The 25076-nt window shown below is 31.6% G+C and overlaps 3 protein-coding genes, 1 long non-coding RNA gene and 1 pseudogene across 4 annotated transcripts; 2 read left to right on the forward strand and 3 right to left on the reverse strand.

Moving 5' to 3' along the window:
• The first annotated feature begins 3376 nt into the window (after positions 1 to 3376).
• LOC150023040 (uncharacterized) lies at positions 3377 to 5577 on the forward strand (annotated as a pseudogene).
• Positions 5578 to 6115: 538 nt separating this feature from the next.
• Positions 6116 to 7624, reverse strand: LOC137833555 (uncharacterized). The gene is made up of 3 exons (XM_068641900.2): positions 6602 to 7624; positions 6335 to 6526; positions 6116 to 6262 (listed from the first exon to the last, which is right to left on the reverse strand). Exons 1-3 carry the CDS (start codon positions 7607 to 7609, stop codon positions 6116 to 6118), a joined length of 1347 nt encoding a protein of 448 aa, XP_068498001.2. The 5' UTR covers positions 7610 to 7624.
• Positions 7625 to 7708: 84 nt separating this feature from the next.
• Positions 7709 to 8458, reverse strand: LOC137833565 (uncharacterized). Its single transcript, XM_068641909.2, has 2 exons — positions 8226 to 8458; positions 7709 to 8108 (listed from the first exon to the last, which is right to left on the reverse strand). The coding sequence occupies exons 1-2, from the start codon at positions 8456 to 8458 to the stop codon at positions 7709 to 7711; spliced, it is 633 nt and encodes a 210-aa protein (XP_068498010.2).
• Positions 8459 to 13906: 5448 nt separating this feature from the next.
• LOC137820990 (uncharacterized) lies at positions 13907 to 15114 on the reverse strand. The gene is made up of 2 exons (XM_068625371.2): positions 14387 to 15114; positions 13907 to 14253 (listed from the first exon to the last, which is right to left on the reverse strand). Exons 1-2 carry the CDS (start codon positions 14784 to 14786, stop codon positions 14066 to 14068), a joined length of 588 nt encoding a protein of 195 aa, XP_068481472.1. The 5' UTR covers positions 14787 to 15114; the 3' UTR covers positions 13907 to 14065.
• Positions 15115 to 22146: 7032 nt separating this feature from the next.
• LOC150023041 (uncharacterized) lies at positions 22147 to 23319 on the forward strand. Its single transcript, XR_016517795.1, has 3 exons — positions 22147 to 22388; positions 22559 to 22633; positions 22711 to 23319. It is a non-coding gene; the product is annotated as an uncharacterized LOC150023041 (long non-coding RNA).
• Positions 23320 to 25076: the final 1757 nt, after the last annotated feature.

Consider the following 25076-nt stretch of genomic DNA (forward strand, 5'->3'; position numbering starts at 1 on the left):
AGTTGATCCAATTTTAGTGGATGTAATGAAACAACGTACAGGCGTGCTTAATCATTGCAGCCAAATAGAAGGTGAATTCAATGACAACAACGAAGAGAGTAACATGGACATGCGACAAAAGTGTTAACCTAGAATAACCTTAAAGGGTTTTATCATTAAAACATCTTGTACTACTTATTCAATTTGAAAACAAAAGTGTTGTTAATTGCATATGTGAAGTTTCTAGTTCGTCACTTTTACACTACTATATGTGCATTATATTTGTTGAGGAGTAATGTATTTAGTTCGTTTAAGGATGAACATTAGTTCGTTTAGGGATGAACATAGGTTGTCAGTTCTTCATTTCTTAGTTGAAATATATGGTAATGGTGTTTTTTTGTACTTTTTTGTCTTTTGAAATGTAAGTGAAAAACTAATTTATGGTGGTTCATTAAATTTTCATACGTTTTGTTAGATAAATGTTATGAAGTTGATGGTGCATTATTGTTGGTATTCTTGTACATGTATAAGCAATGTCATATAGATGTAATTATTTTAGGAGTTTGAGTTGAGGAAAATTTTAGACCTTTAAATTGAAAACGGGAATGGTTTGAAACTTTTAGTCATGGCTTCCTAAGTATATGCAGTTCGTTAATATAGTTGGTGGTGCAATTTCGTAAGAGCCATTTAAATGGTCGTTGTCGGTAACACATACGAAAGCTTATATCAATGTTAACCAATTATTGATAATTTTTGTATGTTATATGGTTCATGGATGTATGAACAAAAATGCATCAACTTGTTTTATTTATTTATTTTGTGATCAGTGCATAATTTAGATTTGAAGTTACCATAACATGCAACCCAATTAAGGACATGTGTGAACAAGTGAGACTGCAAATGAAGTGGTGGAACTATGAATAAGTGATTATCGTAGAGCACTTATGTCGTAACCTCATGATACACAAAAGTTAAGTATCATAAATAAATGAACAATTTGGGATACAAGTTTGTATAATAGACAACCCAATTAACCAGGTATGTGAACAAGTGCATTGAAAGTAATACATTTACAATTTATGGATTTAGCCACACTTGTGTAGAATGTTGAAAAAGTCATGTTCAGGTGTTCGTAGAAGTTAACCACGATGAGCACATCATTAAACTCAAGTAACCCCTTTTTGAGAGGAGGATCAACATTTGTAGGAAAAAATGTTTCTCTTTTTTTGGTTTGTAGGAGTGCCTTTTTTTATGGTGTGCTTTTTTTTGCAAAAAGAAATTCACAATCTTAGGTTGCAATTTGTTCATGGGTGATAATAAAGTGGTTTGGTTAAAAGTGTTTTGTTTCGGCCCATTCATTAAACTCAATGATTTTACTATTTGTCATCCATTTTTATATATGCACCATGTTTTATTTAAAACCCTAGTCTTATTTGGCTGGCCCAGCCTTTTTTCTATCTACCACTAGCTTTTTTATTTATACACTCACCAGTTTTGATGGAGATCAAGCTCAAGAGGACATGGAGGCCAATCAACAAGATCAAGAAGAGGTGGAGGCACAAATGGAGGACGCCCATGGAGGTCAAAGTCCACCTCAAAGGATTACAAGAAGCATGTTCAAAGCTTTGGGAGCTAGAGGACATTTATTTTCTCTTTTTGTAATTTCTTTAGTTGAAGGTGCTTAGAGGGAAACATTAGAAACCTCTTTTGTTTTAGCATCTTTTAGGCTTTAGTTAGGAGCTTTAGGAGGGGGGGTGTATTAGTAGATAGGTGTAGGTGTAGTTTTTGGGAGGTGTCATAGTAGAAAAAGGTCACACCTCCCATGTGACTTGTTTTTTGTGGGAATTTCAAATGAGTTTATTTGAAATTTCCCACCTATTTTTCAGCACCTTAGGCTATAAATAGAGGTGCTTCCTTTGTAAAATTCAGATTGGAATTAATCTAAGAAAACTCTACTCAAATTTTGAGTGAACTTTGGAGAGCTTTGAGCCTTCTTCTCTAGTCTTGTCTTGATGGATCATTGGAGTCCTCAAGTGGCGGCATCACTCTCATCTAGGAGCATTCCACACTTCTAGTGGCGAGATCATCCAACATTCTTCCATCTTCATGAGCACTCTCTTCTCCTTCCTTTCTTCTCTTTCTATTGTTTTTGTTAGCTTGTGTTCTTGAGTTTTGGTTTGGTGTTCTTGCTGTTTTTTATGAGTTTTGGTTCGGCAGTTTTATATTTCAGTCCATTCATCTTGTTCCTTTGCTTTTCTTACTCTTTTGTTCAAAAAATAAAAAAAATTCAAAAAATTAAACATACAAACAAACACTCTTCATTTACAACTACGTAGATAATAATTTTTCATTATGAATGAAAATACGTAGGACTAAGGTTAATCTTTATCGAATCCACAAAACGAATTTTGTAGGTGTCACGCTAAATGCTTTTTCTTCTTATTTTTCACATTAGAGACTCTCCATTATTAGTGTCTCTTTTATTTTTTACTTTTATATAATAAGTATTAATATATTTTATTTTTAGTATAATAAGAATACAAATTATTATAGTATTAATATAACAAGTTTAATTATGTAGAATTTGTTTGAATTCTATGAAAGATGGAGGTAAATGAACATGTGTTTAATCTTTAATCTTTAATAATTGTAACATGTGTTAATTAAAAAATAAATTAACATTAATATTAATATGTAGTTCAATTTAAAAATTCACTAAGAATTTTGAATTTTTTATATAAAAAACAGGGTAAAATATCTCCTTGCATATTAACATGTTGAAACATTTAATTAAATGTGTTAAATTATGATATGCAAAACAAATTAGGATCCGAGAGTCGATTTGTATGTAAGGAAGTGGTTGCTTAAAATATTTTGTTTTCTCAAACCAAAGAAGCTCCTACGTAATTTTGTTCATACTAGAAAATCAGGGAGGAATAACGTAGTTCTAGCTTAAAAATTATCTGTTAATTTTTTTTTAAAAAAATATTTTTTATTTTATTTTTTTATGTCAAAACTATTGTTTATATTTATATTTTATTTATTAAAATAATTGAAATGAGAGGAGTTGCGCATGCAAAAAAAAGGTAATTGGACCAGGAATGGGACCAGGTTTTCTTTTTTAAAATAGGCACATTCTCCTTGCACCCAACACATTTTAATTAGCACCCAATCACTTATTAGTAAAAGATAAATTTACCCTTAATGAATTTCAGAATAGTTTAATTGTGATATGCACCCAATTTCCTGCACCAACCCTATTCTTCTCTTCTTCCATTCCATTGTGCGTGAAGTTGTGTCGCAGCCACCGTGAGTCACCGTGTTGTCCAGCCACCGTGAGCAACCTTGTTGTCCAACCACCGTGAGCCACCTTCTTCTCCATTCTTCTGCAACCACCATGACCTTCGTTATCGCAGGCAGAGCAGCAGAGCTTTTGAAGTCGAAGGTACGAGATGCCTACGGATATTTTCATCCGTAATTGTCTATTGCATTCCGCATAAATTTATCCATAACCCATCACTGCATTCCGGATATTTTTATCCGTAGGTGATTAGTGGCTTCCGATTTTTTTTACCCATAAGTGAGTTTTGACTTGCGAATATTTTTATCCGTAAGTGAGTTGTGACTTGCGAATATTTTTATCTGGAATATAGATTTGACTTGCGGATATTTTTATCCATAATAGACTTATGTGTTGCGGATATTTTTATCCGAAATTAGTTGTTGTTCTGCGGATATTAATATCCGTATTAGTGTTGTTGTTCTGCTTGTATGGATTAATTTATAGGTTCTTTTATAGTATATGTGTTATAAATTTTTACATATGTTCGATTGAATGTTAGATGGTGAGGACTAGAGGTGGAGGAAGTTCTAATTTGGACCGTGTGCGACCAATTGCATCGGTGAGAAGAAAACGGGGTGGCCCAAGTACGTCAATTATGAACACTTTGAAGATTATATTGAACAAGAAGAAGTTGAAGTGGATGATGAAGGCTATCCGGGAGGGCCATTGGATAAGTCCTTACTCATTAATTATGAACATCATGTAGCCAGACAGTTGTGGAATGGTTTGGTAAGTAATGAAAGATGATTTTTTGAATTTAGTATGTATCTATTTATTGATGATATATGTTGATTATTTTAGGATCGTGGTGAGTTGAAGGTGGTTTCACATGGGAGGAAGATAAATAAGTTAGGAGAACCTCATGAACGCATACAAGCTGTTGTAGAATTGTCTGGCTTAGGTGGTTTGCTTCATGCTAGTTATGAGAGTTTAGACCGAGGACTGCTGTGTGCTTTTATAGAGAGGTGGCATGCAGAGACAAACAGTTTTCACTTACCGGTTGGGGAGATGACCATCACTCTTGATGATGTGTCAAATTTGTTGCATTTACCCATTGTCGGTCATTTTTACACGCAGGAAACCTTAGATTCAGATTCGGCGAATGATTTATTGGTAGAATCCCTTCGTTTGATCGTGCACTTGCATATGAAGAAACAAGACACTGTCAAGGAGCTCATGTGCGCTTGAGTTGGCTAAGAGATGTCTACGAAGACGCATGCTCAAGGAGGCAGTGGACTGTGGCTGCCAGAGCATACTTACTTCACCTTGTCGGTTGCACTATTTTTGCGAACAAGAGTGCTACATCAGTCAGTGTCTTTTATCTTGGATTTTTTGTTGATTTGAGGCTTACCGGGGGATATTCTTGGGCAGCAGCTGCCCTAACTCACATGTATGAGCAGCTAGGAGATTGTAGTTATGCAAACGCTAAGCAACTAGCTGGTTATGCGACATTGCTGTAGGGGTGGATTTATGAGCACTTTCCGTCTATAGGGATGAGATGTATGCAAGCATTCTATTCTGAAGACCAACCTCGGTGTAGGTTGTATGATGCTGGAAAAGGTACTTCAATTGTTGTTGTTTGATCACAGTTGGATACATTGACACCAACTTCCATTTTGTCGGGCATAGGGAAGAACGTCCATTCGAGTGGATTTCCTTATTCTGTGGTTATTTGAGGCTTGGAAATTGGACACAGTTGCACATGCCAGAACGTGTTTTGCGTCAGTATGGCTATACACAGATCATCCCTCGCAACCCATCTGTACTTGGACATGGTCATCTGGATACAAATGAAATGGACTGTCGATGGTTACATTTCAATGATTGTCATACATGACTATGCCATAGCACGTCATCCTGACGCTTGCGTTCAAGAGTACATGGCTTGGTTTAGATTTGTATCACATCCATATGTGATTAATACGGATGAGGATGACCGTCCTGTACCGGTACCCTCAGATGCACGTGATCACGAAGCAGTGCCAAGTCATCCTGAGGAGTCACATCCTGCTCTGGTATGCTTCTAACCTTGTTAACGCATTAATTTGTATTATTTTTTTCTAATAGTATGTCATTCATGCTTGTAGGGTATTTGTCGTAGAATTACAGAGACATTGCAACCATTACTTGATCATGACGATGTCGTGGAGGACAGCCCTGTTTGGGAAGGCATACAAGCAACCATTATGTTAGCACGAGGAGCGACTGATGAAAGAGTTGTTTATGTCAGGAGACATGCACGTAGGAATGATTGACAATGTATTAGGATAATGTATTAGGATTTCTTTTTATGTAATATTTTTATCCATGGCAATGTATTTGAACCTTATCTATATGTTTCAATATGGATTTTATAATTGAACCTTATCGGTTTTTGCTTCATGTTACTTCTGTTTTAGTAGACACCTCACTCACGTCCGAACATTGACATCTGTAGACACCTCACACACTTCGGATATTTTTATCCGTAGACACCTCTCACACTTCTGGATTTTTTTATCCGCACGCACAAATGTGGCTTCCGGATATTTTTATCCGCAGAGACATTTACACTTCCAGATATTTTTATCCGTAGAGTACTGCTTGAGTTCCGGATATTAATATCCGCAAGCACTTCACTGAATTTCAGATATGGTCATCCGTATGCTCCTCATAATTGTGTAGGACAGCTCCAAAATCTATTCAACATTACAAATGTACTGAATACATAACCATTTCAAATGTACTAAATACATAACCATTGCAAATGTACATTCAATTATGCTAAACATGCATCTATTACAAATGTTATGATTACAAATATCGTCTAATGGACATTAGTTGGGTATAAACTTGTATCCGGCTAGTGTAGTATGTTGACCAAGTTTGGGCCGCCGGATAACGATGTGATGCCCACAATATATCCGTAGGTGGAATTGGACAACCATCTTTGAGCTTCACCTATAAATGTAATAAATATAAGGTACATAAATCTTAATTTAGCACATAAATCTTGATTGGTTTAGTTTATACCTGTACAAAATGATTTCCGTGGACATGCCCAATTGCAATGATTCGGTGATGACGGAAGTTACTTGGTGCTTGGGTTCTTAAAGGAAAAATACTCAATGATTGTAACATGGACAAAGAAACAAGAATGACATTATACCGATTTGCAATAACATATCCCATGTCTGGAATTGTCATCCACTTATCTGTTCCTGCCTGCAAGTACAATTGAGAAACAAAGTTAAATAAAGAAATGCAATGTAAAAATGAAATGGTGTTAGTGGTTGGTACCATAGACATGTGTTCCACTAGAAGTGACTTCTTCAAGTATTCATATCTATCATCACCACCAAAGAGTTGAACATATTCTTGTCTCCATTCACTTAGTTCTTTTAACAAATTCATTCGAACAACAGCCCATGACTCCTCTCCCATTCCCAATTGGGCAGCAACAGCACGATAGCCACAATGGCCATCAGCCTTAACGTCAACAACATCAACAATATATGGATGATACCCTAAAGGGAACTGATCAAGGAAAGGAATACATTTTGCTGGTACAATTTCTGGTAAGCTTTCTTCATTAGATTTTTTGCTTGCACAACTATCATGTTGTGAGTGTAAGAAATCCACATGTTCAAAATAAGAAGGGATTCGCTTAGTTGATCTCATGAATTTGGTAGGACGAGACATCTTTACAGCACCTTTTGTTTTCACCTTATGATCTGGTGCGTAAATAGATGTCTTCTCTGGAAAGGCAATCTCCTGCAATTTACTTTTGATGTTAACCTTACCTGCAACATCCAACTCTTTAAACCGCTTCGCGATGACCTCAAACTCTTTATCAATTGACAACTCAGATGAAGATTCTTCAGTTGCAATGTCTTCAAAGCTTAAACGAGTCCACATCACATGTACTAATTTAAGTGGTATGCTACCAACACCAAATGAAGCCAATTGACACGCACAAGGAAGACCATGAGTACATGTAAGACTACATCCACACCTACTTTTATCAAACCCCACTGATTTAACCCTATCAAGCTCTTCCGAAATAAAGTTCAAAGCATATTTAGACACAAAACCTAACAATTTTTTGTAAGCTGTAACCTTAAACCGATGTCCAACCACATGCAAACTCTTTTGGAATGAAGCTTTGATTGCATTATGTTGTAAAATAATCATCTTATTGATGGAATCCCAGCAGAAACATAAATCCCCCATCGAATTCTGAAGAACTCTCTTTAGGCTCCAGTGTGCCGCCTCAACTCTGTTACTTGTTGTGTTTCCTAAGTGCATCACTTTATCTATCCATGCCTTGACAAATTTTTCTTTATGTGGACGTAACCATGTATCCATCAGATAATCAACAAATATAGGCCATCAAGAACAGACAACTCAAAGAGCATTGACACGATCTTTAAAGGCCTCAACAATATCACAATCCACAACAGATCCCCACACTTCCATTACTTGATCCCATGCCTCTCTTGGATGCACCAACATTTTACATTTTGTTTTCACATTTTTATCAATGTGAAACCGACAAAGATAATTATAAGCTTCAGGAAACACCATTCTAATTGCATTCATTAAGGCAACATCTCTATCACATACCAGCACCCTAGGGCATAAATCAACTCTAAAAAACAACCCTTTAAGTTTGTCAAGGGCCCAAAAAAAGTTATTTTCCTTTTCTGCTGCTAGTAAACAAAATGCAACGGAGAAAGTCAAACCTGTAGACGTAATCCCAACAACCTCAAGTAACGACATCCTATACTTGTTCGTCTTGTACGTACTATCCATTAATATGACAATATTAAATGAGTTCACCAGTTTTACTGAATCTGGGTGTGTCCAAAATATATATTGCACAATATTAGAGACCTCATCACACCTACACCAATGCACGTACCTGTCTCGCTCCAGTAACAACATCAGTTGTTGCATTTCTGTTTTGTGACCTCGTTGTGATCTTCGGTTAACAGTGATTGCATTATAAACCTGCTTAATCGTTGTCACGTTCTTCTCATTTCTCTCTTTCATGGTCAGTAAAATATTTATTGGCTTCACCGATGTTTTACTCATATCCTCAACCATAACCTTTTCCTCTATACTTAACCTTCCAGCATACGGATGACCCACCATTGTCTCTGCCAAGTCATGATTGTGAGAACCACAAATTAATTCCACCATCCACCCTTGACCACCTTTGACTGGTTTGCCTTGCAATTTGAAAGGACACTCACACTTCCTACTTCCAGTTCGACTGACATCTACTTCTTTTTTATACTGTCTGTATTTACCTCCTCTCTCACAACCTAACAATACATAGGTCATCCTTCCTCGTTGGCCCATCCATGTATCTGACCTTAATATAACAATGACAAACCCATAACTATAGCCAACACTTCTCGCCCACTCTAACAGCTCATCTCGATCACGAAATACCTACAATAACATATGCCAAATTTAAAAATAATTCATAAAAAAAACATTCACAACCCAAAATTGACCATACCTCATTTGTAGAAATGCTGCACTACATTCATGTGCCATGTGTTCATTATCTAATGCGTTATAACTTATTGACTACTCCAGATCAACATCATCTAATCCATCCCACACATCAATCTCCCCTAAAACTCCCATGTATGACTCTATTGTATCCATTCGTCTGTTGAAAAAAATGAACACTTAGCTTCCGGATAAATAAATCCATAACCAAAAAAATATCAATAGTTAGCTTCTGGATATATATATATATATATATATATATATATCCGGATTGCATAAAATAGTTTTGAATATGTACATCCGTAAGGCAATGATGAATTACGAATATCAGCGTCCGAAAGCAACGATCCACAGTTCTGGATATTAATATCCGTATTGAAATTTTTGACTTCTAGATATTAATATCCGTAAGAAAAAAAAAAATTCGGATTTTGATATTCGGGACCAGCTGAGCTCGAACAAAAACTAGAAACGAATGAAAATGGATGACTTACCTTATTAACTTGGCAAACGAAGCTTACACTGAATGTCTGTGCACAACAATGAATCTAACCTCCTCTTTTGCAGCTCAAAGCAAAGCTTCACACATCCATGAACTTCCTCTTCCTCACCATTCAATGTTTTCATAAGTGAAGAAGACAAGGGCATTGTAGGATTTTTAAAAATATGTCGGGTGTCAGTCACAATTGATCGGGTGCAGGAAGCAATTGCCTTTAAAATAAGAGGGGATGCTACGGTAAAATTAGGGTGCAGCGAGAATAAATGTAGCTGGATCTGCGAAATGGGCCCAAATTCATTTTTTTCGTTATGTTTGGAACTTTAACTTCTGATTTTATTTTTTCTTTGTTTTATAAAAAAAGACCTGTGGGATCCACCATTTAAATATGTTTTATGAGTACATGAATGAATAAAGAGAGAAAAGGTGATAAGAAACCAAACATGAGAAAGAAAAGAAAACATAAACAGAATAAAGATGGGTGGCAACGCCTAATGGTGCAAGGTGCGACGGTGACAGGTGCGGAGCGGGATTGTCGGCGGCAGCGGCATAGATCGGCGTGAGGCTAGGTGAGAGAGAAAGAAGGAATTGTTGAGAGAGGATGAGGAAAATGAGACAGGGGGTGTGAAAGGTAGAGAATGAGTTGGGTTCGGGATGTGGCTAGGATAAGAGTGAGATGGGCTGGTTGGTGCGTAAAGAGTGACAGGGGATGTGGAAAGAGAAAGAGTGAAATGGGCTAGTGGGTGAAAAGGAAAGTGAAAGAAAGAGGAGGTGTGAGAAGAGGGGTGCGTGGTGTAAAAAGTAAAAAGTAACAGGATTTTTTTTTATTATTTTTGTTTGTTGGCTAAATAATCTTTTTGACTTTTTGATGATTTTTTGGCTAAATAACAGGTATATATTTTTATTTATCATTTTTTTTAATTTTTTATTAATAAAAAAAAAAAATTAAATACTAGAAATTGTGTGTTGACACAACATTAATTTTTTCAATGAATACATGTGACAATATTAAAAAGCAAACATGTTTTTAATTATCTAAACCATTAACAAAATTCCAATAAAAGTAACGGAATTAATTTTTTTATACTAAGACTAATTTATTTACTATACTAAATTAACTATTTGCCTTTTTTTTATATCCATTTTATCCTTGTAGTTTAGAGCATAGAATAGAAACGTGATTATATTACAATGTAACAAGGTTTCAGTGTACAGTAACATTATACATAATTGAAAATTGTTTATACTCACCTACCGTCTAAATAGATTAAGCTATGCATAAAACTATAACTTTAGGTGTTATTTATTTGTTTTAGAGTAAATTAAACAAATTTTTTTTAATTACACTCTGATCGCATATTTCTTTAAATATTACCTCATCTTTTTTTACAACATTACACTTTCATTCTTTTGGTACTGTCTTTAGTGTTTTTGTAAGTAAATGGTACAGTTTACATAATTTATTACTTTGAAAAAATATATTATTGATTTATACAAGTCATATCAATAAAATATAATTTTAAAAAAATAAAAAATTAGACATAATGCACACTATTTTTTATGTATATAAAGATCATATTGAAGTTATAACACGAGTTCATGATTTCCCTTGAAATGAATTTGTATAAAAGTTGTGTAAAATTTTTACGATTTTAATTATTTATATTTAAATAAAATCATGTCATTCAGTGTAAATGTAATACTACTTATCGAAATCGTGTCACCATTTCATGATTTCAATTGTATTACTTTTGCATTAAGATTATGCATACAAGCATGATTTTAATTTTGTTATTTTTTTATAAAAAAAATTATTTAGTTTCTAAAATTAAATAATTAAAAATATTAAAAGTTTGACAAAATTTATAATGTTTTTTAAGAAAAAACTCCAAATAACCATAACTTTTAATAATGCGTTAAAAATTTTAAAAAATCAATCATTTATTAATAATTTTTTTATTGCTTTTTTATTGTTTTAGTTTCTGTACATATTTTTAGCTTTTAATTTTTGTTTTTGGTTAGGGTTTAATACCATTTATAATTATTTTTTCAATTAAAAAATAACTAAATATTTCTTAATTTTATAAAAATTGTCAAATTAATAATGCAATTAATTATTCTAATTTTTTAAGAAAAAAAAAAATTTCTTTTATTTTTTATTTATCATATTTACATGTCATCGAACTCTTTCAACCTTTTTCCTTAAATACTAAAGTGTAAAAAATAATAACCAATAACAAAAACTTTCACCATATCCTAAATTATATAACAAATTTCTCACTTTTATTTCTTAATTCTTCTAATAAATAATATATTGAATCTGAAATTTTATTTTAAAAAATTTAACAAGCTGAAGTTGTGCATGATTGATACCATTTTACTTAAAAAACGTAAATTCAATCTAAATCAAACTCATGTAAGTCCACATGATTTTTGTACAAACTCATTTCAGTTGAAATCATTAATCTATGACACAACTTCAACAATGAGTGTTCACCATGCATAACGTATTGAGAAGTCGTGCTAACAAGTTACAACTTATTCAAATTAAAAATAATTATCGTAAGGCTTTGGACTTTTCTTCAAGAGAAATAAGACTGTTGTGTGTTAAGTCATTATTACGTACTCTTTCTTATTCTTTTAATCTTTGATTTTTGTAAAGACCTGTGTTTCACAGAGTTAGAGGCGGTTTTGACCTGTGGTGTTAAATTGTCAAAGGAAATGTGTGTTCCTGAGGGATTTAATATCACTTTTTTGATGTGTGTGTGATTGTAATTTGTGGTTGATTACATAGTGGAATATCTAGTGGTTTCTGGGGACTGGATATAGCTCTTGGGGTGTAAGAGTGAACCAGTATAAATCGGTTGATATTTTTGGAAATCAACTAAAACAGTTTTACTCTGTTTGAAAATCTGATTGAGTAGAAATGTACCCTGACTCCTCAATCACAACATGACGTGATGAGAATTTTGAAATATATGAGATATGAAAAGAGAAATTGAAGAGAAAGGGAAAGTTATAGAGAGAGGGGTAAGAAAAGAAAAGAAGAAGGTGAGGGGGTTACGCTTGTTATAAGTATAATTTAAAAAAAAAACTTTGTATACTTTACTCTTTTATTTTGTCTGAAATTATTAGTATTTAAATATTGATATCAACACTGGTTAATGATTTTTTTTAAAACAAGTAAAATAAAGTAAAATAATGTTTTTATTTTATTTTATAAGACAAAACGAGTTTAAAATGATCGTGAAACGATAATCATACTTTAAAAGAAAAGTTAAATAAAGTATTTAGCGAGGTGATTTAAAGAATATGAATAACATGAAAATTGATTATACTAGTTTATGATTACACATTTTAGCAGGTTAAGTTATTCATTTACAAAACTTTTCAAGAATTTCACTAATAAAAAAGTTAATTAATAACTAACTTGTAAGTATTTTTTTTTAAATTTTACCTTAAAACTAAAAAATTAAATATTATTAGTTGTCATTAGTGACTATAAATAAGAACGAACAAAAGATATACGTTCACAAATATTTAACTTGAGTAAGTAATGTTGAAAGATGTTCTCCCTAAACTGGCAGTCGAAAGCTTGAAAGTGGTGTAGCATGCATTCTATAAAATAATATTTGTCTGCTTTTTTCGGAGATCATCCTACAAAATTTTTCAATAATATAAGAAGAGATTCAAATAATAATAATTATATATTTTATTTTCAAAATAATATCACATATTTAAGTAAAAATAATCATATCTTTTGTTTTCAAAATAATATTAGGAATCATAATCATATTATATCTTTTATATTCAGAACAATATCACAATAGATTAAATAATATAATAAATTTTTGTAAATAATTTTTATTTTCATTTTAAATTTATAATTATTCATTATATATATATATATTACATAAACAAAATCTATATATGTTTATTCAAAATGTTTTTGGCTTTGATATCAAATAAATAATAGGACTATTTATCTGAGTCTCATTATTTATTATTCAGAGAGATTCAAATTATTTTTAAATTAAAAATATATAAACATGCGTGATAATGTATTTATTAATAAGATAATAAGATATCAGTTAAATAATTAATATAACAACAAATGTTATTTCTTTAAATAAAATGAATTAAACAAATTTATAATTTGTTCAAACAGCAAACAGTTTTTAAAACGTGTACGCTAAGTGGCGTCAGTGTCTTCTACTTCCGAAGATCTATAATTCAATTCCAATGCACTGAAATTTCACTCAAATAAATTAATCTGACATAAGAGAGCATTAGTTTGATTAATCTGGTTCCTAATCCACTTTTGTCTTCTTTCTAATACTAAATATTATAATTTATATAATACGAATATAAAAATTATTTTTTAATCAATTTTTTAATTGACTGTTATTGTAGGACATTTAAGAACATCACGTTTTTTTTTAAATGAATGAAAACTATTGAATGTATAAAAGGATCATAACTAAATATCAACATCACTATAGTGTGACACATTTCACAGAATGGAATTGCTTCACGTGAAAGTAAACAAAAATTCAAATGAGAACAAAAAAAAAGAGAGAAGATTCTTCCAAAAAGCTAATAATAATATTGAAATGGCCGACATATTAGTTTTTATACTAATTGGGCATCACTAATGAAGTATTAAAATAATTAAAAATTTGATAGCAAAAATATCAACAAAATAACTATGACAGAATAATAGGATCCTCCACCAATAATTTTCAGAGAGAGAAATCCATGAACCTTAGCCATCCAAACGCACCACCCTTCGTCGTTTTGTCTGCCTCTCTTGAACACGAAGCAAACGGCGTCGTTGAGCCATCGTCACCACCACCACCACCGTGCTTCCTCGGACACAGATAGAAATTTCTAGACCCAATATCCCTCAGCTTCTCCTTCCTATCCAAACCTGCACATAGAAACCATAACAAGAAGATTAAATTTCTCATTCAACAAAAATCAAGAAACAACAACAAGAAGATGAACATCGTTAACAATTTTCCATTTAACAAAAATCAATTTTTTCGTTGAGGGAAGCTTACTTTCTAAGGTGAACTGAGAGTAATGAAGATCGAAGTGCGAAGGGTCGTTAGACGGCAGAATTGGTCGGCGACCTTCTTTAATGTACTGGTTCACCGCCGCCGCCACTAAATCTCCGACGGCAGATTCCGTCGTCATCACCACCTGCACGGGACCAAGGCTTCCCATGATCGTAACCTTCAGCAGTAGCTTCGGCGGTTGTCTCGGCACAACCTCCACTACGGCGGTGGGGCGGTTTTTGTCTAACAGAAGTTCCGGCAGCGTCATTGGCCGCCGGAGTGGGGTGCTGGACATGGTGGCCGGCGGCGATGAGTTACTGTGAAAGGAAGAGGATTTGTTTGTCAACTTCCCCCGGCGGTGAGGCTCGGCTTGGCCGTTGCGGTGGTTCTTCGAGTTTTGCATGGTTGTTGCTAACGGTTAAATAAAAAATAATATTTACAGGGAGGGGTAAAGTTGGAATTTGAGAAGGTTTTTTCGGCGGCTCTCTATTTCAATCGGCGGTAGCGACAATATCTCTGGCGACCGTGTTGTGAAGAAGAGCTTCGGCTGTGTGGCTCTGGCCGGCGCCGATTGGAATCTCTCATAACCAGAAGGGTATAACCGTAATTTAAGAGCCCCAGAAGGCGCAAAAAATGAAAAAAGAGAGTGAAAGAAGGTAAGGTTACGGCGGCGCCACACACTGACTATGAGTTGTTGTAGTTTTTCTCGGTGGGACTTTTTCTTGCGTTGGAATGGTTGCAGTAGTTGGCTTCGATTTATAGAGAGTGGGGTTGAAACGGTTTCAGGGTTGGACACGTGGGTGGACTTGATTGACTGTCGCAAAACAGAATTGGCCCTTGATTTTAGAGATAGGGAGTAGGGTGAGAATCAAAGTCCACAAGTGAGGTGGGCTCACGGGAGCACGTGGAGACTTGTGTAGAGGATTCCGAATTTGTGATGCTTCGCGTGGCCGAAAGAGCATAGGTGAAAGATTCAATTAAACGGAATCCAAATTCTTTATGTTTTTTTTTTTAATTTTAAAATTAACAAACAGAAAGTTCAATAATTGATAAAGAAACAGTGTTTGTTTTAAAAACAGAAGAAATTGTGAAAATCTGAAATTTCAATTCTCAACCTTACTGTTGGACTTTTTTCTCCAATAATGAAAGTACAAATTATTATTCTGAAATTTGAAATAATCTTTTTAAATTTTAATTCATTTAACTATTTTTGACAGAATCATTATCAAAATGTCATTTATCAATTTATATGTATATATATATATATAGATATTTTCTTTTTTGTGATATTAACGGAATTGTTTTTTAAAATGGAAAAGAAAAATTATATTCAGAATACCTTTTCGTAAAAGCAAAATAATTTCTATCAATTAGTATAAAATAAATGGTAGTTTAGGTCACGATAAACCTGTCCAAGTGCGAGCTCAGATTTAATATTTTAAAAAAAAACTGAACAAAGTCATTTTCGTCTGTTTATATTTTGTTAAACTTAATCAGAACAAATAAATCTTATCAATTGAATCTTGGTTATGCAAATATATGTAAAAGTTGTTTTGAGAAAAAAAATATAAAACAGAATGCTGTTGGAAAAAAAATCATCAACGAGGTGTATAAACAACAAATTTAAATTTTATCATAACTGACTTATACTAATTAAATTAAATAATAGCACAAATGAGAAGACTTTGATCTTTTAATTATTGAGTCTCAATATTAGTTGTAGAAACGATTCTAAAAAAGTTGACGACTCACTGCATAAAAATTATTTACTGAATTATTAAATATATATTAATAATTCATTAATGAATTTGTTAAAGTTCAACAAATTAGTAAATCACAAATCCCGTATTGACATTAATTACTATCCCATTGGATTATGTTGCAAATTCAAATAAATTTTCTCTGGATTAATTTGCTGAGTTGAAGTAAAATGAAATTGATTTTTTTAAACAACATTAATAATGAAATGAACTAATATTTTCAAATCCTTTGAATATATCCAAATCCTTTGAATTACTCATGGATTTCAATAATTAGGCCATGGCAAACACATCCAAAACACACGTCAAACTCTTTATGTTAATGAATGTGGAAAAAGAGAATGATTGTTTATTTAAATTTTTGGGCAAAAATAAATGCAAACAATTAGTTAGCATAAACCCCGTCCACAAACTTAAACACGATTCTCCTTTCATTAGTACAAGTCCCTACAAGCACAAAAGTTCACGTAATAGTGGAAATTTTGACATAATTTTTCTGTGCTATATAATCACCATAAAGGAAAATGCTTATGTATTTATTTTGGATGAGAATTCCAACACGAAACAACTTTCTTTGTAAAATGTACTAAGACATATATATTGGAAGTTACTTTATATATTATTATTCGTTGATTATTTTTATATAACAAAAGGTCTAATCTATTATAAGTTCAGATCATAATTAGTTTTTTTTTATCTCAAAATATAATTAATTAATAATACAAAATGATTGCATAAGTGTCATACTTTTGTTAATTTAATTGTCGGTGGTTGAAAATGTAAATTTTATCCAATGTGGTGACTTACAAGAAAATTATTGAAAACCAATTTTAGAAATAAAAAAATAATTAGTTGCGTGACTAAATTATATATCATTTTAGATACTAAAATAATTTTTTGTTTTTAAATTAGTTTCTATTATTGTTAAATAATTTTCAAATTAGTATCTAATTAACTATCAAGGTTTTAACTACCAATTATTTATATTCTAAATTTGGTACCAAAAACCTTGGTGGCTAATTAGATACTAATATAAAAACTATTTAATAATAATAAAAACTAATTTAGAAACCATTTTTTTTAGTCTCTAAAATGGTCTCTAATTTAGTCACTATAACAATTAATTATTTCTTGTCTCTAAAATTGGTTTCTATTCAATGATTTTCTTGTAGTGTGAGTGGTGATACTCTTTGAAGCAAGCCTAGATGAACATGACTCTCAAAGTTAATATTTGTTTAATTTAACAATATAAATTGAATGGTGTATTCTAATTAGTTTTAACCATTCTTTATTTATTTTTCATTTTAGGTCCCGACATGTGTTTGACAATATTTTCCAATATCATTTTGGACTTATTGTTTTTGGTGTGGTTTGTCGACCAAACATAATCTCAATCAAACCAATAGTGTTGGATTTTAATGGTTTCTACCATGTACAAAATAATATGCTTATAATGTTTTTTTTAGTTAGAATTAAAATAGTTGTAGACAAATCATTGTTTAAATTTAAAATAAATGTTTTTTGAAATAATCTTTTAAAAATAATCAGCTATTTTAAAAAAATAAATAAAATTGTACTAAATCCAATTTAATGTTATCATTTTTTTTATAAAAATATAAATTTACCTTCTTGGTGATGGAACAAGTTGCCATAGCCATAAAAGAGGTAAGTTGAAGGATGATGATAGTATTTATTATTTATGTTGAGGTACCACTAGGTCATGAAACCCATTATATATATATATATATATATATATATATATGACATTGAAAAATATTGTTAGGGTTTGTATGTATAGTTATTAGCAATAGTGATTAAAAGTAGAAGTGGTGTAACTGAGATAAAATATTGATAATTTATTTATTGAAGTATAAAGCTTATAAATAAATAAAAGTTAATTATTCAAACTTTATTTCATAAAAAATTATCTCCTTTTTAAAACTATTTTCTCTTTACCTTTCCTAACTTCTCTTTAAAAATCTAACAAATTTGTTCATCCTTTTGAAGATCGGAGCTTGTCATGGTAATCCTAGTGGAGAATAAAATAAGTTTATATAATCCATTGATGTTTTAGAGTAAGTTTATCTCTTTCTTGGGTCAGTTTTGAGAAATTGTGCAAGCTTGGAGAGAGAAATTTTTTCATGTGATGATTTTAGAGCTAGGAAGAGTCTTTGTTAGTCTAGGATCATAGGGGTATGGTTAGATCATTGATAGAAACTTTTTGTATACATGTTTAACATTCTTACGAGTTATGTTTAACACTCTTCCTTCTCACTTGATAAATGTCACAATGGAAAAGACCCTTTATGGTGATGTTGCAGTTCACGTGCCGACATCAAATGTGACAATTGTAGTAGAGGCACACCATACCTTCATTGTCTGACATAGACATCTTGTGAGACCTATATCAAATTCTACGATATATATTTGCACTAATATGAGTACATATGAAATATGTTATACATACTAACTAATTTAATTATTTGTTTGTTGATGAGTATAAAAAACCTAAGACAAAACTACTTGTGAAAAAGAAGAAAACATTCTCCAGTGATGTTCTTATGGTAACAATGGTGGAAGTTGCCACGACTTTAGATACAACCATCGTAGAGGTTCCATGAGATGCCAATGTTTTTGCAAGGACAGTGATGTACTATTGTACTTTCTCATATCTGATTTGTTGGACATTATGGATGATGTAAGTTCAATTATTAAAACATGTATACTATTTATTTATTATATATATATATATATTAATAACTTATTGAAATTTAGGTATATTTATAGAATATGCTTCAATGAGGGGAAACAAGATACTTATGGGTTTATAGACCTGTAACTCATTCAATCAATGAGTAACAAAAACTCAGAAACACAAACATACATTGTCATTGCCTTAAAGAGTAGAGGAAAAAAAAATTTATATTGCTCCGTAAATCCATGAGTAAGTCCATATTCATTAAATAAGTTATACTAAATTATTGAAATAAGAGAGACTAACTAATTTTTTAGGTAGGCATCATTGGGAATATATGTTCAAGATTGTACTACTGTACGGTTTTGCTTCTTGTATAAGAAACCTCCTAACCATTTTAAACACATAATAGATAGGTTATATAATTTCACTTGACATATATTATTACTTATATATTGCATAATGTTATGTGTTCTAACACGAAATCTTATTATTTAAGTGCTTATTTTGGATATAACATGTTGAGTGGTAGGGAAGTGCAAAAGCAAAAAAGCTCACTTGGATGCACCTTAAGGTATTTAAAGTAAATTTGTTCATCCACTTCAATGTGTGTCATCGATTTATTTAATAACATTTATTTTGACTTGTAGTGGAATAAACAATATGAAAATTATGGGTGCAGTTACCATGTGATGCAGTGGATGTCAACCATTGTGCGAATTGGAATTGATAGAAGTTGGGATAAGGTAATAATCAACACACAAAGAAATTAAAATTTAGTGTTTACTAATCATGAACTAATTCAAACAAAATTCAAATATTACAGTTTTTCAATGATCCACAACCGTTATAATCATAAGCACTGGAGTATGTTAAAACAACATGATTAAAATATTTTGTAACTATGTATAACACCTTAGGATAAATGAATGATTAGAATGACATTATAAGTTTAGTGTTGAACTACAATTTGTTGATTAAATTATGATATTTTATGTAGTTTTTGATATTTAAACTTAGTTCAATTTTTGTTACAATGCATGCTTTGTCTAAAATTTTTGTATATTATACAGGAGGTAAGAATACTAATATTAGAAAAAAATACAAAAATTCTCTTTTGAAGACACTTTTAATGATGATTTTGGCTTGAATCGTCTTCAAAATTCTTTTATGAAGACACTTTTAACGACGATTCTGGTATAAAATCGTCTTTAAAAACCATTTATTATTAATTTAGAATCTAAAATAGTTAATAGCTAAAATCTTGATAACTAATGTTAGAGATCAATTTGTAAATTAGTTTATAAATTTTTATTAATAATAAAAATTACTTTAGATACTAACAAATTTTTAATTTATAAAATAATATCTAACTTTATCAATTTAATAATTAATTATCTTTTATCTCTAAAATTAATTATTATTTAATATTTTTTTTGAAGTATGAACTCTTTAACAAACACATTTAAAACATGGAGGCATCCATTCTGAATTCAGTCTTTAACATGAGAGGAATGACAAAACTTTAGGCAACTACATTTTCCATGTCTATCCATACCACAATTGCAATAAGGGTAGCAAAGTGGTTCAGAGATACTAGTCAAAAGACACACTGACCCCATCGTTAGAGACAAAGTCCAAAGTTCTTTTGTTTTCTTATTGTCAATATTTCTTTAAGTTTTACTTAGTTAACTAATTACTATATTAATCTTATGTCTCTATTTTTGTGTGTGCAACTTCACAATTTTTACTATCTATATAAAGAGTGAATAAGAGATTAGACTTTTCATATACACAAAAACTACAACAGAGTCCAAAATTGAACAGTGCGCACGATTCTTCTGGTTTCAAAACTCTATTATTGCACTTTGCTTGAAAGCCACCCAGTTAATGTTTAAGGCAATTATTTTTTCAATTTTTAAATTTGATTCTGCAGCAATTAAATTTATTTTGAAAGAATATATTAATTATTTATACCTTGAAAGTGATCTTATCAATCATTACAAAAATTCTTGAAACAAAACGAAAGAAATATAATATTATCTATTAATGATGTTTATCCGAGTTCTGATTATGTTCAGGTGCATTGGAAAACATGTTATTACAGTATCTTACGTATGGTTCGATAAACTGGGGAATTATAACAGTTATAACCTCCCCAGGCAGGTGCCAAAATTTCTTTGCACAACAGTTATGGCAATTGTGTTTTGGTGTGGACAGTTACTACCTGCAACTCCATCAATACGTGCCACGATTTTTCTTCAGGATAAGTTTTAGATGGCTAGGTTTAAAGCTTTTGAATTCTCGAATGTCAGAGAAAACCTAATAACACCATATTTCTATTTGTTGTTACTTCTTTTAAGATTATGATCATACTCTTTTCTATACAGATTCATACTGTATATTAATTTATTATTATGGAATATATTTAGATTAGGCACTAAAAAAAATTATTAAATAAAAATGAATTTTTTTAAAAAATAATTAGTATATTGATTAAATTATATAATATTATATAAATTAGAAAAATATTAATATATAGAGTATTTTATTTTAAAATGTAGCCAATACATTAATTAATATTTTTTTGTCTTTATTTAGTTATTTTTTTTGTAATGATAGTTAAAACTTTAGTAATATTAGATATTAGTTTAGAAATTAATTTATATACACTATAAAAAAATTATTTATTTACATACTGATTCTTACATACAGATACAAATCCGTATGTAAATTGAGTGTTACATATGGATGTTTACATACGAATTTAATTCAGTATGTAAATATACATTACATACAAATTTTTCGTATGTAAATAAAAAATAATTACATAATGTAGTTTTGATGTCATGAAGTGGAAATAGTTACATATGGATCATATTTGTATATACAACATTATATTTTTAATTAAAAAAAGCATAAATTGTTACATACAGATTCAATCCGTATATAACATATTACATATTTAATTAAAAAATGAAAATAATTATATACGAATTTTATCTGTATGTCAAATATTATATATTTAATTAAAAAAACTGAAATATTTACATACAAATTATATCGGTATATAATGTGTTACATCCGGATTTTAAAAAAAGTACAAAAAAATATAAGCATTTTCGTTCCCTCACATTAATCTTTTTCCAAAAAAATAAAATCTCCCCATTCCCTCCATAACATTCTCTTTTTCCCAAAAATAATTTCTCCATTCCTCCACGACATTCCTTTTCTTCACAAAAAACAATTTTTCATCTATAAACCTTTCATTCCTTCTCTTTGGAAACCCTCTCATTTGAAAACACAGACCTAACCCTCCCATTTGAAAACACAGACATAATTCTCTCATTTTCTATCATTTTGTAATCGTCAACTCTTCTCGTAACAAGCCTAACCCAACTCTTCTCACTCTCATATCCCACACCATACGCATCCACGCCAACACGATGCTTCCATTGGTTCTATTATCGCCATTACCGTGAAGACGCAATTACCTGCCGGCTTGAATAGCTCTGGGCGAAGTCGTAGTCAGAGTTCAAGATTTCTTAAGGTATCAACGATGTTGCGATGGAGAAAGATGCAACCACTGCGAATCCTTCTTCTTTCTTGCTCCTTGTGTTGACTCTTTTAGACCTTTAACCTTCACAGGCTCGCTATGCTATTAACCCTCACCATTCCCCTCAAACTCCTCTCTCTAACCAACGTTTTCTGGTTTTGAAGGTTTTTGTGGCATTTAACTACGCCTACAACTGCATCCCCTACTTTGAAAACATATTGGAAAACACGATTTCTGAGGTGGATCGCATTTGTTTATGTTTGTTTTCTTGTGCCATTGTTTCATCTTATGATTATCTTCTGTTTCTGTTGTGCAGATATGTGAGCAGAGGAATTTGAAGAACAATTCACTATTCAATGGAAAGAAGTTTTGGGTAATGAGATACTCTTACCTTCTCTCAAATTAGTTCACCAAAATATTAACTAAGAATGTTTAAGATTTTTTTTTGTTCTTGTTAATGTATGTTTGTCTGGTTGATGGCCCGTGTTATGAGTATTTGGTGTCTTAATATTAGCATGGTCTTTACAGTGTCTATAATTGACGTATATGTTAGGTAAAATAGAAAGGGAAGTAAGAGTCTAGGGGATCAGTTGTTTTGTTGTAGGAATAGTGATAGCAGTCAGTAATTAAACATTTGGGAGTTAGTTGGAATAAGTTACACTTTGAAGTTTTAATACACTGATAATGTCAAACAAATTTGGTCATTTTATGTTTTTATCATTAAACACATCAGCGCGACGCAGGAAGTCACCTAACCCTAGTAAATTTGGTTAAATGGGGGGCTATAGGCACAATCTTAGGGTGCCATATTTGAGAGGAAAACACCAAGTGATTTGTAACCAATTGGGAGAATAAAAGGTGCTAGAAGTATGCGTGGCTAATTCTACCTTTGGGATTGAGAGTAATCTGCTCGAACTCTTATGTATTGAGGTGATATTTAAATATGATATAATATTTTGTTCTTGATTGATTATTGGTATTTTTGTTTTGCTTCTAAATAGTTGTTACATGTTTGAAAATCTTAAATATGACTGGAAAATATTTTTAGAGTTATGACCTAAACAATAATACTTAACATATTTGAGTGTTAGGAATAAATTTGAAATGTTAATTGTTATTAACGTCTGAGTGTGATTATAAGTTGTTATTATAAATATGCGAGGAATCGATATAAATGACTTTTCTACGTGGGTGATATGGCCTGATTGACATTGTTTAAGTGATTTAGAGGCACCTTTTTTCGCACCATCTCTCGAGTGCCCATTTTTCTCTTTCAAATCCCAAGCTTTCTTCTTCCTCCTCGTGCCTTCAAATGCTCAAATTTGTACCTTATTCTTCCTCTCCTTGCTTTTTGGGTCAATAAACTTATTTCATCTTTGGTTTGTGGCTCCATTTGTGGTTCGCTTAGTTGATTGGGTCTTACATTGTGATTTCCTTCATTTGTTGTTGTGCGTAAAGGAGAAGCTCATCTTGAAATATTTGAAGCTTGGGTTATGCGCGTTTGAGTTGTTTGTTGTTGTGCGAGGTAGTGAAAAACATTTAGAGTTGAAGCTGAAGTGAATGTGTTGGTTTCTTAGTTCATCTTTTTGTTTCCATTTTTGGTTCCTTTAGTTGGTTCTTGGTTGGGCTGACTTGTTTCTTTAGTTCATGTTACATTTGATGTTTATATTAGTTTAGTTTGAGATGATTGAGAGGTTGGAGGTTGTAGGAGCATTCTTGTATGGAGGTTGTAGCAACATTTTGGTATTCTACTCAAACAACATGTTTTCTTTTTCACTTGTATATGTGGATTAGACTGACGCAAGGGTAGAACACATCAAGCTTTACTAGGGTTTAGCCCCATTTAGGCTTTTTCATTTTATTGTGTAGCGTCAGCTACACCCTCTCTAATCACAAAGATAACTATCAATATGTTTAACTTAGTGAGGGTTTGACCCTCATTATTAGCTTCCCCTTAGTGAGGGCTTATCTCATTCTATTAGCGAGGGTTTAGCCTACGCTATTAGTTTTCAATTAGCGAGGACTTAGACCATACTATTAGCGTTTGTGTTAGTTAGGGTTGAGCTCACTCTATTAATCATGAATCAACGAAAAAAAATGAGTTTCCATATATGAATCTTTTGTTTTAAAACCCATGCAAAACCGATGCATAAATCCAATTAGAATATTTTTTTTGCTTTTGAGATAGTTACTGACCCACTCTATATACATGTTTTCTTGTAGTGAATAGACTTTGATACCATAATAAGAAGTGAATTTAATCTTAACTCATCTTCATAAAACTAACTTATAATATAAGAATATTCCTATTTATATGTTATAATTTTGCTCTATTTAGTCAACGTGAGAAATCATTTTTTTTCTTCAAAATTCCTATTCATACAACCACACATATATATATATATTATCAAAATTGATGTTTTTCAATTTCATTGGCAAGAAGAAGGATGAAAAATTAATTCGAAGGTGGTTGTGAAGTTGTGATCATTGGTATGTAAGAGACAATGAGGGTGGGGTGCCAAACACCCGTATTGTCTATTGAATCATCAAATGAACGAATTATTGTTTGTCCAATGAAAAGGAAGGGTGCATGTTTGTGAAGTTAAGACAATTATAGATTAATTTTACATTAGCGACTAAAACTAATAGAATATTTTTAAGGTTGAAGTTTGATTTCTTTTA

Source organism: Phaseolus vulgaris, chromosome 11 (genome assembly GCF_051622355.1).
Source record: "Phaseolus vulgaris cultivar YP4 chromosome 11, ASM5162235v1, whole genome shotgun sequence".
NCBI classification, from domain to species: domain Eukaryota; kingdom Viridiplantae; phylum Streptophyta; class Magnoliopsida; order Fabales; family Fabaceae; genus Phaseolus; species Phaseolus vulgaris.